Below are 17,096 nucleotides of genomic sequence, written 5' to 3' on the forward strand. Positions count from 1 at the left end.
TGACCAAGGAATATTTTATTAGAAGTGATGAGAACAGGAATCAGGAGGGATGCAAGAAGATATCATGCTAAGAGTAAAATTCTGTCATTGCCCTGGGCACGGCGATCCCACAGTACAGACAAATACATCATAATATAATCGTGTGTTCAGGGCGATGTCTTAGACAACCGATATTAAGCCAGGACCCAAAAGTTTCAAGGGATGAGTCTTTCCTCAGATGTGACCCACACTTCAGATTACAGCGTCCCAGAAGACTCTGCACTCTAGAGTCGGAGTCCTGGAGAAAATCTGAGTTTTCTAGATTATTTGTGACATCTATGACTGCGGGGATATGAGTAGACCGAATATTAAGCTTTCTTCTTACAGGAGAATCTGGATGTCCAGGTTCTTGGTCTCAGAAACGTCATTGGCCGTGTGATGTCTTCAGCCTGACTCAGTCGTGCTTCTCTGCGCGGAAACGGTCTCTTGGTAAGAGCAGCGTCTGCCGCTGGATACCGGTCCGAGTCACCTCTCTGTATGTAAGATGTGAAGCGCCAGATGACTTTCTTTTTTTTAAAATCATACCATAGGGAAGGATTTTTGGAAGCCCGAGGTAGTGCCAAAGTATTCTGGGTATGGTGGATGAGAAAGTCTCCACTTGTTCTCTGTGTAAATGACGGTAGAACACGTGACATGAAAGATGGAGGATCCTCATCTCCTACCAGCCGATCAGCACTAGACATCAACGGATCCGGCTCAACGAACAATAATGATCTAGAGACAACAAATATCATCGTCAGGAACAGACACCCGGAATCTGTCACAAAATGACACATTTTTTACAGCGCGTTTTTATGGTTTTTGTGTATTTCATTACCTACATAAAATCTTTCACACTGGTCGCTGCGCTCACTATAATCTGCCCATTCTTCCCACTTTTCAGTCTATGCTGCGTACACCAGGAGCAGGGGCCACAGTTATCTCATCATCACAGGCCGAGGGTTCAATACATAGGAAATAATATACAAGTGAACATTGCAAGTTTCAGTATAGACTCCTAGTCATTGGCTTTGACATCTGATTCCCACCTCTCTGCCATCTTGAATACAACTTAAAATGAATATTGAAGGAGCCCTCACATATCCCTGGGTCCATGGACAACTTGAGCCTAGTCATTCCTCCTCAACTAGTGTGTCCTAAACGCTCCAACATTTCTGACCAAGTGAGTCACCAAGCTCGCCATTCACTTCTGATGAAGTGCATCTGTCGTGACCTTATGTTACACCAGGGTGGTAGTCCGCTGGTGGGGCACCAACACTGCTGCGTCCATTTGGGTAAGGCAGGTGGATGTCAATTTCTTGCCTTCCCATTAGATCCTATAAAATCAGATAAATAAATTTCACTTACCAAAAATATATTTTCCTCGAGTCCAAAGCAGCACCACACGGTTAAGCTCCACGTCTTACTGAGGACAGAAGCACAAAAAAGTCACATTGATTCTTCTTCCAACAGGCGGCACCACTGGGACTTCAGTAGCAAAGGAGGGGACGGAAAGAACAGCAGCTTTAGAAAGCACACCCAATGCAAAGGTCGAGCCCGCAGAGAGGATGTCTAGACTAATGCCTGGCAAAGGTATCCAAACTCCACCCAAGAAGTAGAGGCGGCCCTAGCGATCATGTGAGCGGACATACATCCTGCTCCTCCCCCTCGCTTGGTTGCGGTGAGGTTGGTTTGAGCTCTGGATCCACCATTGTTGTATTCACGGTGCCAGGCCTGAGCAGCTGATCAGATTAGGCGGCGTTGTCCTCATAAGGGGAAAGATGCCTCTGAGCGGTGTCCGTGGAGGGCAGGTGGCGGTCAGCTTGAAGTTGGGAGCTGTTTACATGGATGTCTATGCGCTTCGATACCTCAGAGGGATTACATAACCGTTCTGGAAATTGGTGGTAAGTGGTTGTATGACAGGACATTTAATATTTTAGTGATCCGGGTCATACTATGGGACAGCCTTGGATTGAGGGTATGATTGTCCCAGAGCACATGATTTATATTGAGTTTTCCTAACAATATCTTTCTAGTAGGAACATAAAGCTCATTCTTATCTGGGAGTACAAGCGGTGGTCTCGGGCTCATTCCCTCCCGCTCATTTATATATAGTCTCGTTGGGTGATTTTACTACTACAGGAATATATAATCCATTTGTTTGAGTCTTCACATACTGCGGCTTCTACGGGTACCAGGACGATAGTCATCACTACCAGTATCTTTCCATTAGAGATAACCCCGAGACGTTGCTTACAAGGAGGCATTGAACTCGCGGGATTGGAGCCTTTTTGTCTGTGGTCTCCTCCGGCTCGTCTTGCATTGTTCTCTACCCTCAGTGGAATGACTGAATTTCATTGCTATTAAAGGAGCATTTAGTTTAAATATATGTGATCTGCCTGGGCTGAGCTTTCTCTACCAGCAACAAGATATGTGATCCTGTAGTGGAACTGTAGCTCCCCGTGAATGACCCTGTTGCTGTGAGTGAGTTTGAAACCTAGTGGAAATCTCTGATTATATTTACTTACTGGAGAAAGTAACATCTGCGCAGCAACAGACCCCCCAAGAACAAAGCCTCATCCACACGACCGTTCACGTAATCGCGGTCTATGATTACAGGCACAGACGGCTGTGGACATTTATCAGCATTAGCGGATCGTGCTTCCATTATAAAGTATGGGAGCATGGTCCGTAAAATAAAAAAAATAGGACATGTCCTATTTTTTATGGAAGGTTTCTATGGCACCAACACCTTCCCGTAAATATATACGGAAAGGTGTCCGTTTGCCATAGAAATGAATGGGTCCATAATTACAGATACAATCTACGGTCGTCTGCATGGGGCCGAAGCAAATAGAGGGACAAACGGGCGAAACTCGAGAAAAATGGAATTCACCTAATGCAGGAGCAGTAACTAAATTACATAAAAACTCCCCACATTTCATGGGCGTAAGTGCCGTTACACAGGTTAAAAAAAGACCCCGGTCCATTAAGTTCAACCTCCCACTCGATTACACGTCATTCACTACTGGCTCATTTATAATCCTCAACGTCATTCGTCAGTAAATAATCATCTCGCCTCTTTATAAATGCTGACATGTTATCTGCCATCACTACCTCTTGGGGAGTGACCACTAACTGTAAAGAATCCTTTCCTATATTTATGTCTGAAACGTCCACACACAATGGGTGTCCCGTGGTCCTTTGTAGAGTCCTTGGAAGGAGCAGATCATGTGCTGGTTCTCTGTATTGACCTCATATACATGTTAATGACGTTACTTCGATGCCTTTTTTTTTCCTCCAGCCTTGCATTGTAAGCGACACCTCCCATAAACTCTCTCCAGTTCTAGGTCCTTTTTACAATATAGAGCCAAAACCAGAATCCCATATTAAAGATGTGACGTTACAGTAATATTACCCCTCTATATAGTGAACTCTCCTCAACAACTAGAAGTGCTTTGTTCCCATACGTAGAAGGACGAGTGGCCTCGGAACCTCTGTCCAGAACAGAATCTAGAGAGGTCATTGAGCGATACACTATATAGACAAAAGTATGTGCCCCCTCTTAATCATTCAATTTTGGGGTTTCCCTCAGTCGATTACCCCCGGTGTACAACGTCCGGGCACTTGCCCTGCAGTCACTTTACATCATGTGATAGAACGGGTCGGTGTAAAGAGATCAGTGACCTCCAGTGGAAGGAACCGCAGCACAGACCACGTAAAGTTACAGAGCGGGTGGGGGGGGGAGGAGTGCTGAGGAGCAAGTGCAGAAAAGTCACCAACACTCCGCTGACTCCATAACTGCAGAGTACAGACCTCCCCTGGTATTAACATCCACCCTGTGCCCGGGAGCTTCATGGCACGGGGGCCGAACATTGCCTAGCGTCAGATGGAGGGGGGTAAAGCCACCGCCACTGGACTCTGGAGCAGCGTGTTCTGTGGAGTGACGCTTCTCTATGCGACGTGTTCTGTGGAGTGACGCTTCTCTATGTGACGTGTTCTGTGGAGTGACGCTTCTCTATCTGGCGTGTTCTGTGGAGTGACGCTTCTCTATGTGACGTGTTCTGTGGAGTGACGCTTCTCTATATGGCGTGTTCTGTGGAGTGACGCTTCTCTATGCGACGTGTTCTGTGGAGTGACGCTTCTCTATGTGACGTGTTCTGTGGAGTGACGCTTCTCTATGCGACGTGTTCTGTGGAGTGACGCTTCTCTATGCGACGTGTTCTGTGGAGTGACGCTTCTCTATGCGACGTGTTCTGTGGAGTGACGCTTCTCTATGCGACGTGTTCTGTGGAGTGACGCTTCTCTATGCGACGTGTTCTGTGGAGTGACGCTTCTCTATGCGACGTGTTCTGTGGAGTGACGCTTCTCTATGCGACGTGTTCTGTGGAGTGACGCTTCTCTATGCGACGTGTTCTGTGGAGTGACGCTTCTCTATGCGACGTGTTCTGTGGAGTGACGCTTGTCTATGCGACGTGTTCTGTGGAGTGACGCTTCTCTATGCGGCGTGTTCTGTGGAGTGACGCTTCTCTATGCGGCGTGTTCTGCGGAGTGACGCTTCTCTATGCGACGTGTTCTGCGGAGTGACGCTTCTCTATGTGACGTGTTCTGCGGAGTGACGCTTCTCTATAGGACGTGTTCTGCGGAGTGACGCTTCTCTATGTGGCGTGTTCTGTGGAGTGACGCTTCTCTATGTGGCGTGTTCTGTGGAGTGACGCTTCTCTATGTGGCGTGTTCTGTGGAGTGACGCTTCTCTATGTGGCGTGTTCTGTGGAGTGACGCTTCTCTATGTGGCGTGTTCTGTGGAGTGACGCTTCTCTATATGACGTGTTCTGTGGAGTGACGCTTCTCTATATGACGTGTTCTGTGGAGTGACGCTTCTCTATGTGGTGTTCTGTGGAGTGATGCTTCTCTATGTGGCGTGTTCTGTGGAGTGACGCTTCTCTATATGACGTGTTCTGTGGAGTCAGCCCCTTAGTTGCAGTGAACGGAAATCCTAATTCTTCAGCACACGAGACGTTCTGGACAATTGTAGCTTCCAACTTTGTTGGAACAGTTTGGGGATCGGCCCTTTTCTGTTCCAGTGACTGTACCGTAGTGCACAAAGTCCATAAAGACAGCTGGTTGGTTGGTCGGCTGGTCGTTGGCTGGTTGGTTGGTCGGCTGGTTGGGGTAGTTTGGGGTGGAAGAACTTGAGTGGCCTCACGACATGCAACAACTTTATAATGAACTAGAACGGAGATTATGAGCCCGGCCCCTCCCCCAACATCAGCGTCTGACCTCACAAATGATCTTTTGGATGAATGGGCAAAAATTCCAACGGACCCCAAAATCTTGTAGAAAGCCCCAGAAGAGTGGAAAATATTTTACTGCAGAGGGAGAACCATCTCCATATCAAAGTATATGGAGGTCGATTGGATGTCATAAAAGCTCCTGTAAAGTGTAACGTGTAGAATTCTCATATCTGGATCCTCACAGGGAAGAGAATGCAGCTCCCAAACGCTCTTTGCAGAGGAGATCGCCACCACAATCAAAGCTTCGAAGGAAAGGAATTTTTACAGAATTTCCTTCTTTGGCTCAGGGATTCTTGATGAGTTGCTGCAGTACTAAGGAGAGATTTCATGCAGGACAGGGATCCCTAACCTTAATGGCCCTGAGAACTGGTTTACCAATGGATGACCCGAAAACTGAACTTGGAGAAGGACATTGAAGGCCGCTTGGTGAACCATTGGAGTTAAATTTTAACCCCTTGTCAAAGCCGTCCTACAGAAATAGCAGAATATCGGGAAGAGAGGGGTTAGACCAGTGCTTAGACTTGCAGATCCTAGAATAAGACGCCATGGTAGCTGCAGAAAACATTGTATGCATAACAGATTCAGGAATGCCTTCCTTTCTTAATATCTTCTTTTCAACTATCATGCCATAAGATGCAATTTCTCCATTCACGGATGGAAAAACTTCCTGAGATGAGTTCCTTCTAAAGAGGAAGCTTCAAATGTGCCCTCTGTGGTGTAACAGTAGCGGGAACCAAGCCGAACGGTACCAATAGATATAGTTACGCGTTTCTCCACCTTGATCTTGGCCAGAGCTCTCTATAGTGCCGGAAGAGGGAAGACATACACCATTTTGTGGGACCAGCTCAACGACATGGCATCTATCTTTAAAGGATGGTTGAACCTGTTGAGAAAACAGAAGAGGAGAAGTTTTGCATTCTGCCTAGAGGCCATAAGGGTTGATCTGCGGAGTGGCCCACCTCATGGTAAGCTGGAGAAAAACTTCCTTCTTCAACAACCATTCCCTTGGCAGCAAAAACATCCTGCGGAGATAGTCCAAGGGAAAATTGAACTGATTCCAAATATGGGCTGCTGATCAACTCAAGAGAGGACTCTTGGCCCACTCCAGGAGACGATCACACTCCCTCTTGAGAAGCTTCCTCCAGGGGGCCCCTTGCTTGTTTATGTAGAAAGTGGAAACTACAGGGTGTTGTCGGTCAGGGTTCAGACAGGATTGTTCTCCAGGTGAGGCTGGAACAACGCCAAACTGATCGCTCTTAAGGGTGGAGGAGAGCGATCTCTCTAGGGAAGACCACTTAAGCACAATACCCAGGACACTGGTCGGAGGGGGCATCGTCAGGGAGGGGATGTTGGCAACTTGAACATATTCTGTGTCTCGACTTTCTCTTAGATTTCCCTTCTACTGACGAGGAACAGCTAGATATACTAGGAGAGAGAAAAACACGCAGTGAAAATACTGGTAAAAACTCCCAAGGGACCCAACAAGAGACCAAGTTCTCCCACGATAAAAAAGGAGGCAAAGCAAAAACTTCCGGAACACCATTTAAACCCTGTGCCGGAAGTGATGCCGGGAACGCCAGTCGTCCTTCCAACCCTGGATTTGCCAAGCAATCATGACACTTCCGGTCCCGGAATAGCGGAAACGAAAAAATGCTGTTGGCCTGTCCCCACAGAAGAGCGGAAAATTCCAACGAGGCTCAAAGTTGAAGAGAACACCGGGTACCCAGGGGCACAGATAGGGGCACTATTAACCTCAACACGTCTTTATCCTGAACACCTCTGGCCAGAGATGCGGGGAGAAGCTGCCACGCACGGGCCGGGCAAAATATTCCATGAAGAAAAAAAGCTTCTGTCCTAAGCAGAAGATACAAAACTGGCCACGTAGATTTAGTATCTAGATTTTATTGCATGTCCGGTGGTCGCCTAATTGTTCTAATAGTTTCTATTTTACTGCTATCGAATTGTGTGGTTCTGTCCCGAGTGGGGGATGGAGCTTAACCCAGTGGTGCTGCCTGTAGGACGAAGAAGACATACTAGACACGACCAGACCCCAGACTAATAATTCTAATTGACTTTTATTTGTCAGCTGACCAGATCTCGCACTCTACCATGTACGCCATTCAGATCTCGGACTCTACCATGTACGCCATTCAGATCTCAGACTTTACCATGTACGCCATTCAGATCTCAGACTTTACCATGTACGCCATTCAGATCTCAGACTTTACCATGTACGCCATTCAGATCTCAGACTTTACCATGTACGCCATTCAGATCTCAGACTTTACCATGTGCACCATTCAGATCTCGGACTCTACCATGTGCACCATTCAGATCTCGGACTCTACCATGTGCACCATTCAGATCTCGGACTCTACCATGTACACCATTCAGATCTCGGACTCTACCATGTGCACAATTCATCTTTGAGGCAAGTGATGAGTTGTTCCCGTTGCCCATTATTTTCACCCAATGCATCTGAATCGGTGGCAAAACAGGCAAAAAAATTCACTCATCGCTAGTTCTAATGATAAAGAATCATTAACCCTGAAAGGCCATGAAACAGACTGAGATATGACTGATACAGATAGGTGGAGCCTTTATGAAAGGGCAGCGTGCCCTACACCATCCCAGACGCCCCATAATTCACACAAAAAGTCTTCATTTTATCAAAGTGGAATCTTCTGCTACTTTATGATGGGGTTACCTGCTGTGGGAGCCGACTCTGCAGCTTTACTGGGCTTCTTGTAGCATTCCTGCCGGGCAGCTGTAAACCGGAGAGACATAAACAAGTCACCAGTAATTACTGTGCTTACAAGACAATCATATGATCAGTCTGAAATCCACCACCACAACCTGGATCTAGAACAAGTTTCAGTCTAGAACCTGCTCGGGACTCTCTACAGGGTCTGCTGGTGCACATAGATATCTGCCCGTTCTGTACAATAATGTGGACACTCTGTAAGAGCCACCATGACACCATTAACATGAAATTATTGGCCAACTTCTCATTCACTAACATGATGGGATCCACCAGCCAGTTACCTCTCCTCAGCCGGCTTCTTATCTCTTCCAGGCGGTCTGAGTCCCGGTTGTTGAAGTCGGTCCATCGGTGTCGCAGCTGCCGGGGGGTGCGCAAACAGCCAGAAAGAGGCTCCAGGCGTCGGGCAATCTCCAGTAGGATGGCTTTACGCTTTCTGATGGGGATGGCCCCGGCTCTAATGAGATTATCCGGTAGGAAGTGATCCATTAACGCCACAAAACACTCCAACTCCGCCGGGGAGAAGTTGGGGGACCTCTTGATGGATCTTGATTCTGGGGGTTCTGTCAGAGTAGAAGTGATATGAGCATGAGAGCGGCTGACAGGGACTGATTACAGGAGAACACGCGGAAGCCACCCCACCTTTCTGTTCTGTACACGTTTGGGGGTCCAGTTTTGATGGTTCTGAGAGAAGATCATACTCCAGCTTCACACCAGTGTGACCTATAAAGGGCGTTTATAAACATTAAACTATAGTAAGACAGTGCAGAAATAATACTCCCATTACTGTAATACTCTAGGTGGACAGCAGGGAGCTGGATAATGGGGTTCATCAATATCAGTATAAACACTTCCGCCTTGACCAGTGGAACGTCAGCTCTGGGGGGAGTAGAGGGAACATCGGATACTCTGACCTACACCCGGGTGGGGTGGTATCATGTGTGCCCAGTATATACATCTTGCTACACTCAAACTCGAATGAAAATTATGGAGGAACCCTCCGTACATAGTATAAGGAAAATACTAAATCATTAGAAATGAGAAGTGGCTTAAGAATTACATAAGATGTCTAGGAGCATGGAGGGATCTCTGACCCAGTGCACCTACAGCTGAATACATGGGACGGGGAAGACGGGATAGCGCTATGTTCACACAGAGTCTCCACCACCTCCGGGGAGTGCAGAGCACAAGTGGATGGATCCATGATTCTTCTGATCATATAACTATGTGCAGCTGCCATGTTTGAGCCTGATCACTACTTATAGCATCACACATAAAACTCGCACCTCTACACACAGTGTGCACAAATATTAGGCCAGTGAGTATTTTCAGCATATCATCACTTTTATACATATTTTCCAACTCCAAGCTGTATAAACTTGACTGCTTATTGGAGGGAGTATATCAGGTGACGTGTATTTGTGTAATGAGGGAGGGTAAGGGTATGTTCACACGATTTATTTTCGGCCGTTTTTCGGGCTGTAAATGCCCGAAAAACGGCTGAAAAATCGGAAGCAGAACACCTCCAAACATTTGGCCATTGATTTCAATGGGAAAACGGCGTTTTGTTCGACGGAGCATTTTTCATGGCGTTTTTTTACGCATAAAAAAATGGCCGTAAAAAAAGAAGAAGTGCAGGACACTTCTTGGGACGTTTTTGGAGCCGTTATCCATCTTTCAGAGGGACGCAGCACTCCTGAAATTATTAAGATACTGGGGCGTGATCACAGAACCATCAAACTTTTTGTTACAAATAGTCAACTGGGTCACAAGAAACGTGTGGAGCAAAAACAATGAACAGCCAAAGATTTGAGAAAAATGAAACGTGAAGCAACCAGGAAGCCATTATCCTCTAGTGCGGTCATATTCCAGAACTGCAACCTCCCTGGAGTGGCCAGAAGTACAAGGTGTTCAGTGCTCAGAGACATGGCTGAGGTAAGGAAGCCCGAAACCAGACCACCACTCAACAAGGCAAAGAAGTACAAGGTGTTCAGTGCTCAGAGACATGGCCAATGTAAGGATGCCTAAAACACGACCACCATTGAACAAGACACAGAAGTACAAGGTGTTCAGTGCTCAAAGACATGGCCAAGGTAAGGAAGCCTAAAACACGACCACCACTCAAAAAGACTGAGAAGTACAAGGTGTTCAGTGCTCAGAGATACGGCCAAGGTAAGGAAGCCTGAAACACGACCACCACTGAACAAGACAGAGAAGTACAAGGTGATCAGTACTCAGAGACGTGGCCGAGGTAAGGAAGCCCGAAACCCGACCACCACTCAACAAGATAGAGAAGTACAAGGTGATCAGTGCTCAGAGACTTGGCCGAGGTAAGGAAGCCTAAAACCCGACCACCACTGAACAAGATAGAGAAGTACAAGGTGATCAGTGCTCAGAGACATGGCCGAGGTAAGGAAGCCTGAAACCCGACCACCACTAACCAAGACAGAGAAGTACAAGGTGCTCAGAGACATGGCCGAGGTAAGGAAGCCTGAAACCCGAACATCACTCAACAAAACACAGAAGTACAAGGTGTTCAGTGCTCAGAGACATGGCCGGGGTGAGGAAGCCTGAAACCCGACCACCACTGAACAAGACCTCAAGACTGGGCCAAGAAATACCTAAAGACAGAAGGTTTAAGGACTGATGAGATGAGAGTGGCTTTTCTTGGACGAGATGGATGGGCCTGTGGCTGGATCAGTAACGGGCACAGAGATCCACTTCGACTCAGACGCCAGCACGGTGGTGGGCACTGCTATGGGCTGGTATTATTAAAGATGAGCTAGTTGACCTTTTCGTGTTGAAGATAAAGTAAAAATCAACTTCCAAACCTATTGCCAGTTTTTAAAAGACCCTTTCATCAGGCAGCGGTACAGGAGTCTGTATCTCAAGCAAACCATGATTGTTATGAGTCACGATGCAGGGTGTGGACCCACTGGGCCGTACCGCGTAGCGGGGTAGCAGCTGGCCAACTAAGTACAAAACAATGTCTATAGTTCAAAACGGGTACCTGAGGCAATGTAGACAGTGGCGGGATCACGACTTGGCTTTCACAGCAGGTGACGCCGCTGATGCAGCTGGAAGGCACGACTTGGCTTTCACAGCAGGTGACGCCGTGGATGCAGCGGGAAGACACGACTTGGCTTTCACAGCAGGTGACGCCGCGGATGACACGACTTGGCTTTTACAGCAGGAGACGCCGCGGATGTGGCGGAAGACACGACATGGCTTTTACAGCAGGTAACGATAGCACGGGATACAAGGTATAGGCAGCAGGAACGGGCAACACTGGGAACTGGAAAACACTGGGAGACCTTTAGCAAGACAGACTAGGGTATACAACAACGCTCAGGCAAGGAACCAGTGGGCAGAGCCCCATTTTATACTCCAGCAGCAATTTGGGCTGATAACTGATTACAGGCAGCTGGACGCATACTGGCCCTTTAAGGCCGTGCACGCGCGCGCGCGCCCTGCGGGAACGACGTGAGGACCCGGAAGACAGTGCCGGCGTCTGCCAGAGGGAGGACGACGCCGAACAGAGAGGTGTCCATGGCCGGGATCGTCAGGGGGTGAGTCAGAACGGCGATCCCCGGCCATGGACGTAACAGTATCCCCCCTCTTACGCCCCCTCCTCTAGGGACCAGAGCGGGAAAGAAATTTCTTCACGAGGACAGGGGCATCAATATTCTCCTCTGCCTCCTACTTTCTTGGTGGCCAGGATCTCCCTCACTTCGAAAGTTCCGGATGAACTGCCAGGAGCCACTGCGGAACTAGGAGTCCTGGAGTAGCGGTTTAGAACCACGGGTTTTAGCAACGAGACGTGGAAGGAGTTAGGGATCTTGAGGGTAGGAGGCAGTCGAAGCTTGTACGACACAGGATTGATCTGCAGCAGAATCTCGAAGGGTCCAAGGAACCTGGGGGCAAACTTGCAAGATGGCACCCTCAGCCGGATATTCCTGGAAGACAGCCAGACTTTTGTACCTGGAAGAAACTGGGGAGGTTCTCGTCTTCTAGTGTCTGCCTTTCTCTTCATGCGGTCCACCGCCAGCAGAATAGAAGACCGGGTCTGCTGCTATATTTGCAGAAAGTTCCTGAAGGTAGAATCGGCTGCAGGCACCTGAGACATAGTAGAGCCGGGCAGCGGTATTCGAGGATGTTGGCCATAGACTATAAAGAACGGACTGGAAGTGGTGGACTCACTGGTATGGTTATTATAAGAGAACTCCGCCCACGGAAGCAGCTGCACCCAGTCATCATGTCTTCTGGAAACAAAGTGCCGTATGTAGTTCTCCATAATTTGATTAATCCTCTCAACTTGCCCATTGGACTGAGGGTGATAAGCTGAGGAGAAGTCCGACTTTACCCCGAGTAGGCCGCAGAGTGCTCTCCAGAACTTAGAGGTGAACTGGACCCCTCGATCCGAGACAATATGCAGAGGTAATCCATGCAGACGGAAGATGTGTTGCATGAAGAGGTCAGCCAGTCGAGCGGCAGAAGGCAGGCCAGTCAGGGGAACAAAATGAGCCATCTTTGAAAAACGATCCACCACCACCCAGATCACACTGCATCCTGCAGAGGGAGGCAGATCCGTAACAAAATCCATAGCAATATGCCGCCAGGGGGCCTCGGGCACCGGCAGTGGTTGGAGCAGACCGGCTGGTCTGGAGTTGGCACCCTTGTTGGCTGCACACACCGTACAGGAGGAGACAAAGTCTATGACGTCTTTGGGCAGCGTGGGCCACCAGAACTGACGGGCAATCAGGTCTCGGGTCTTACGGGCACCCGCATGTCCTGCCAGCTTGGAAAAGTGACCCCAGCGAAGGATTCTTCCTGTGTCTGCCAGCCGTACGAAAGTTTTTCCTGGGGGAATGCCTCTAACCTGCAGAGGGTTGACAGAGTAGATGCAGGAGGGATCGATAATATTCTGTGGGGACTCCACAGTGTCCTCTGTTTCAAAAGACCTGGACAAGGCATCAGCCCTCACATTCTTGTCGGCAGGTCGGTAGTGGAGTTCGAACCGCAACTGTGCAAAAAACAATGACCATCTGGCTTGACGAGGGTTCAGTCGTTGAGCCGTCTGTAGGTAGGTCAAGTTCTTGTGGTCCGTGAAGACCAGGATAGGATGAGCTGCGCCTTCCAGTAAGTGTCTCCATTCCTGCAGAGCCAGCTTGATGGCCAGTAACTCCCGGTCCCCAATGGAGTAGTTGCGCTCTGCAGAAGAAAACAGCTTGGAGTAGTAACCACATACCACCGTCTTGCCTTTCGTACCCCTCTGCCACAATAGAGCCCCGGCACCAATAGAGGAGGCGTCCACCTCTAACGAAAACTGCAGAGACACATCAGGATGGTGCAGAATGGAGGCAGACGTGAAGGCTTTCTTTAAGGTTTCAAATTCGATCTCCGCCTCTGGAGTCCATACTTTGGCATTCATACCCTTTTTAGTAAGGGTGGAGATGGGAGCTGTCAGAGAAGAGAAGTTGGGGATGAATAGTCTGTAGAAGTTGGCGAATCCCAGGAAGCGTTGTATGGCCCTTAAGCCTTGGGGACGTGGCCACTCCAGGACAGCCTTGACCTTCTCAGGATCCATCTTGAGACCCTGATCAGAGATAATGTAGCTCAGGAAGGGTAGAGACTTTTCTTGGAACACACACTTCTCCAACTTGGCGTGATTCTCTCTTAATCTAAGCAACACCTGGCGGACATGGCCCTGATGAGTCACAAGATCTGGGGAAAAAAATCAAGATATCATCGAGGTACACCACAACACAGACATAGAAGAGGTCACGAAATATGTCATTCACAAATTCTTGAAATACTGCGGGAGCGTTACACAGGCCGAAGGGCATGACCAAATATTCGTAGTGTCCATCACGTGTGTTAAAGGCAGTCTTCCACTTGCCTCCCTGACGGATCCGGATTAGATTGTAGGCCCCCCGCAGGTCAAGCTTGGAAAATTTCCCCCCCCCCCCGTATACGATCAAAGAGCTCAGAAATCAACGGCAAGGGGTACCTGTTCTTTACCGTGATCTGATTGAGACCCCGGTAGTCAATGCAGGGTCGAAGGGATCCATCCTTCTTTTTGACAAAGAAAAACCCGGCTCCGGCCGGGGATGAAGACTTTCGTATGAAGCCGCTCTCTAGATTCTCTTTAATGTAGGCCGACATAGACTGGGTCTCTGGCAAGGAAAGAGTGTATACTCTACCGCGAGGAGGAGAAGAGTCAGGAACCAAGTCGATAGGACAGTCGTATTCTCGATGTGGTGGCAATATCTCTGCCTCCTTTTTGTCGAAGATATCAGCGAACTGAGAGTAACAAGGAGGTAGCCCAGACAATGACTGAGGCGAAGAAGGCTGGGATGGACGGACATGGCCCAGACAGCGGTCTAGACACTTGGGACCCCACTGAAGAACCTCTCCAGAGTTCCAATTCAGGACTGGGGCGTGAAGACGGAGCCAAGGCAAGCCCAGCAGCACGGGGTTGACGGCCTTGGACAGGACATACAGAGAGATCAGCTCGGAATGAAGAGCTCACACCTGGAGTCTTAACGGCTTGGTCACAGACAATACTGGGGACACAGACGCACGACATGGCCAGCGAGGCGGCAATACAGACAGAGTCCAGAGGTGCGCCTGCGCTGTTTCTCCTGATCAGACAGTCTAAGCCGATCCACCTGCATCTGGACCTCGGGCGCAGCAGAAGAACAGGGCAAGAGGGGTTGCTGGAAGTTGGGTGCCAGTCTAGGAAGCCGTCTCTCCTGAAGTATCTCTTGGGATCTCTCTCTGAGCCTTATGTCCACGCGGCTAGCCAGCTGAATCAGATCATCCAGGGAGGCTGGGAGATCTCGAGCAGCCAGTTCGTCTTTGATCTCAGGCGATAGGCCATGCCAGAAGGATGCTACCAAGGCCTCATTGTTCCAAGACAATTCTCCTGCCAGAGTCCGGAACTGGATGGTGTATTCGCCCACGGAGGCGTCCTCCTGACGCAGGTTAAAAATAGCAGTGGCAGTCGATGAGGCTCGTCCAGGCTCCTCAAATACGGAACGGAACAACCACACAAACCCCAGGAAGTCTCTGGTCACAGGTCCCTGTCGTTCCCAGATTGGATTCGCCCACGCCAGGGCCTTGCTGGCGAGTAGGGATACAATAAAGGCGATCCTGGCTCCGTCCGAAGGAAATGCTTGGGTGTGCAGAGTGAAGTGGATTTGGCATTGGTTCAGGAACCCCCTGCACGAACTTGCATCTCCATGAAACCGTGGTGGCAATGGCAGCGAGAACCGAGAGTCCGAACTGGAGCTGCCAGGAGGTATAGCTGGAGGGTCGATCGGAGGAGTCTCACTAGGGGCGATGACGGAAGAAACTAGTGCACCAAGATGCTGCGCCATGGAGTCTACTGCCACAATGAGTTGATCCTGTCGCGCTTGCAGATCCTGATGGTCTGCCTGCATGGCTTGGGAGGATGACAGGCTCTTGACTTGGCCAGCGGCGTCCATGGCCTGAGCGTACTGTCACGACGTGGGGTGTGGACCCACTGGGCCGTACCGCGTAGCGGGGTAGCAGCTGGCCAACTAGGTACAAAACAATGTCTATAGTTCAAAACGAGTACTTGAGGCAATGTAGACAGTAGCGGGATCACGACTTGGCTTTCACAGCAGGTGACGCCGCGGATGCAGCGGGAAGGCACGACTTGGCTTTCACAGCAGGTGACGCCGCGGATGCAGCGGGAAGGCACGACTTGGCTTTCACAGCAGGTGACGCCGCGGATGCAGCGGGAAGGCACGACTTGGCTTTCACAGCAGGTGACGCCGCGGAAAGGCACGACTTGGCTTTCACAGCAGGCGACGCCGCGGATGCAGCGGGAAGACACGACTTGGCTTTCACAGTAGGTGACGCCGCGGATGCGGCGGAAGACACGACTTGGCTTTCACAGCAGGAGACACCAGCGGATGCCACGACATGGCTTTTACAGCAGGTAACGATAGCACGGGATACAGGGTATAGGCAGCAGGAACGGGCAACACTGGGAACTGGAAAACACTGGGAGACCTTTAGCAAGACAGACTAGGGTATACAACAATGCTCAGGCAAGGAACCAGTGGGCAGAGCCCCATTTTATAGTCCAGCAGCCATTTGGGCTGATAACTGGTACTGGCAACTGGACGCGTTCTGGCCCTTTAAGGCCGTGCACGCGCGGGCGCCCTGCGGTAAATGGAGCGAGGACCCGGAAGACAGTGCCGGCGTCTGCCAGAAGGAGGAGGACGCCGAGCAGAGAGGTGTCCATGGCCGGGATCGTCAGGGGGTGAGTTAGAACGGCGATCCCCGGCCATGGACGTAACATTATGCAGGACAATGCTCCATCGCATGCATCGCAATACTCCACTGCATGGCCAGCTAGTAAAGGCCTTAAAAGGTGAAAGAATAATGACCTGGCCCCTTCCTCACCGGACCTAAACCCTATTGAGAACTTGTGGGCCCTTCTTGAACAGCAGATTTACAGTGATGAAGAACAGTCCACCCCTCTGATCGGTGTCCGGGGGCTGTGGATTCTGCTGCACTAAAAGCCGATCGTCAACAGATGAAGAAACTGACAGACTCCACGGACGGACGGCTTATGACGGTTATTGAGAAGAAGGCAGCGCTAGATTGGGTCTTTTTTTTTTGGGGAAATGTCAGAAATGTTTATTTGTAAATTCTGAATTGTTTCTTCGTTATTCTCACTAACAATTTATGAAAATAAACAAGAGACATGGGAACATTTTCCTTTCATTTAGTTACATAATAATTCTGCACACTGAGGGTCTGTTCACATGACTGTAAACCACCGAAAAACGGCTGAAAATGCGGGGGCTGAATGCCCCCAAACAACTGCCCATTGATTTCAATAGGAAAAGTGGCGTACCGTTACCACAGGGCGTTTCTTTAAGCGGCCGTTTAAAAAAAATGGTGTGTAAAGAAACGCCCAGTAAAAAAGAAGCGCATGTCACTATTTGAGCTGTTTTTGGAGCCGGTTTTCATTGGGTCAATAG

General features: G+C 49.3%; 1 protein-coding gene across 8 annotated transcripts in view; it reads right to left on the reverse strand.

The window, feature by feature from the left end:
- LOC142687180 (uncharacterized) overlaps positions 1 to 17,096 on the reverse strand; it is a 180,765-nt gene continuing 163,669 nt past the window's right edge. For 2 of the 8 annotated variants that reach the window (XM_075847545.1, XM_075847541.1), the window contains 4 exons: positions 8,716 to 8,796; positions 8,358 to 8,636; positions 8,020 to 8,079; positions 1 to 753 (listed from right to left, as the gene is read on the reverse strand). In XM_075847545.1, the coding sequence (XP_075703660.1) occupies positions 722 to 753; positions 8,020 to 8,079; positions 8,358 to 8,636; positions 8,716 to 8,796 (452 nt within the window). In that variant the 3' untranslated portion in view covers positions 1 to 721. Of the gene's footprint in view, positions 754 to 856; positions 1,356 to 1,386; positions 1,445 to 4,824; positions 6,738 to 8,019; positions 8,080 to 8,357; positions 8,637 to 8,715; positions 8,797 to 17,096 lie in introns of those variants that run through there. The other 6 variants (XR_012856441.1, XR_012856440.1, XM_075847543.1 and 3 more) reach the window with 6 other exon arrangements.

The sequence above is a fragment of the Rhinoderma darwinii genome (genome assembly GCF_050947455.1).
Source record: "Rhinoderma darwinii isolate aRhiDar2 chromosome 5 unlocalized genomic scaffold, aRhiDar2.hap1 SUPER_5_unloc_2, whole genome shotgun sequence".
In the NCBI taxonomy this organism is placed as follows: domain Eukaryota; kingdom Metazoa; phylum Chordata; class Amphibia; order Anura; family Rhinodermatidae; genus Rhinoderma; species Rhinoderma darwinii.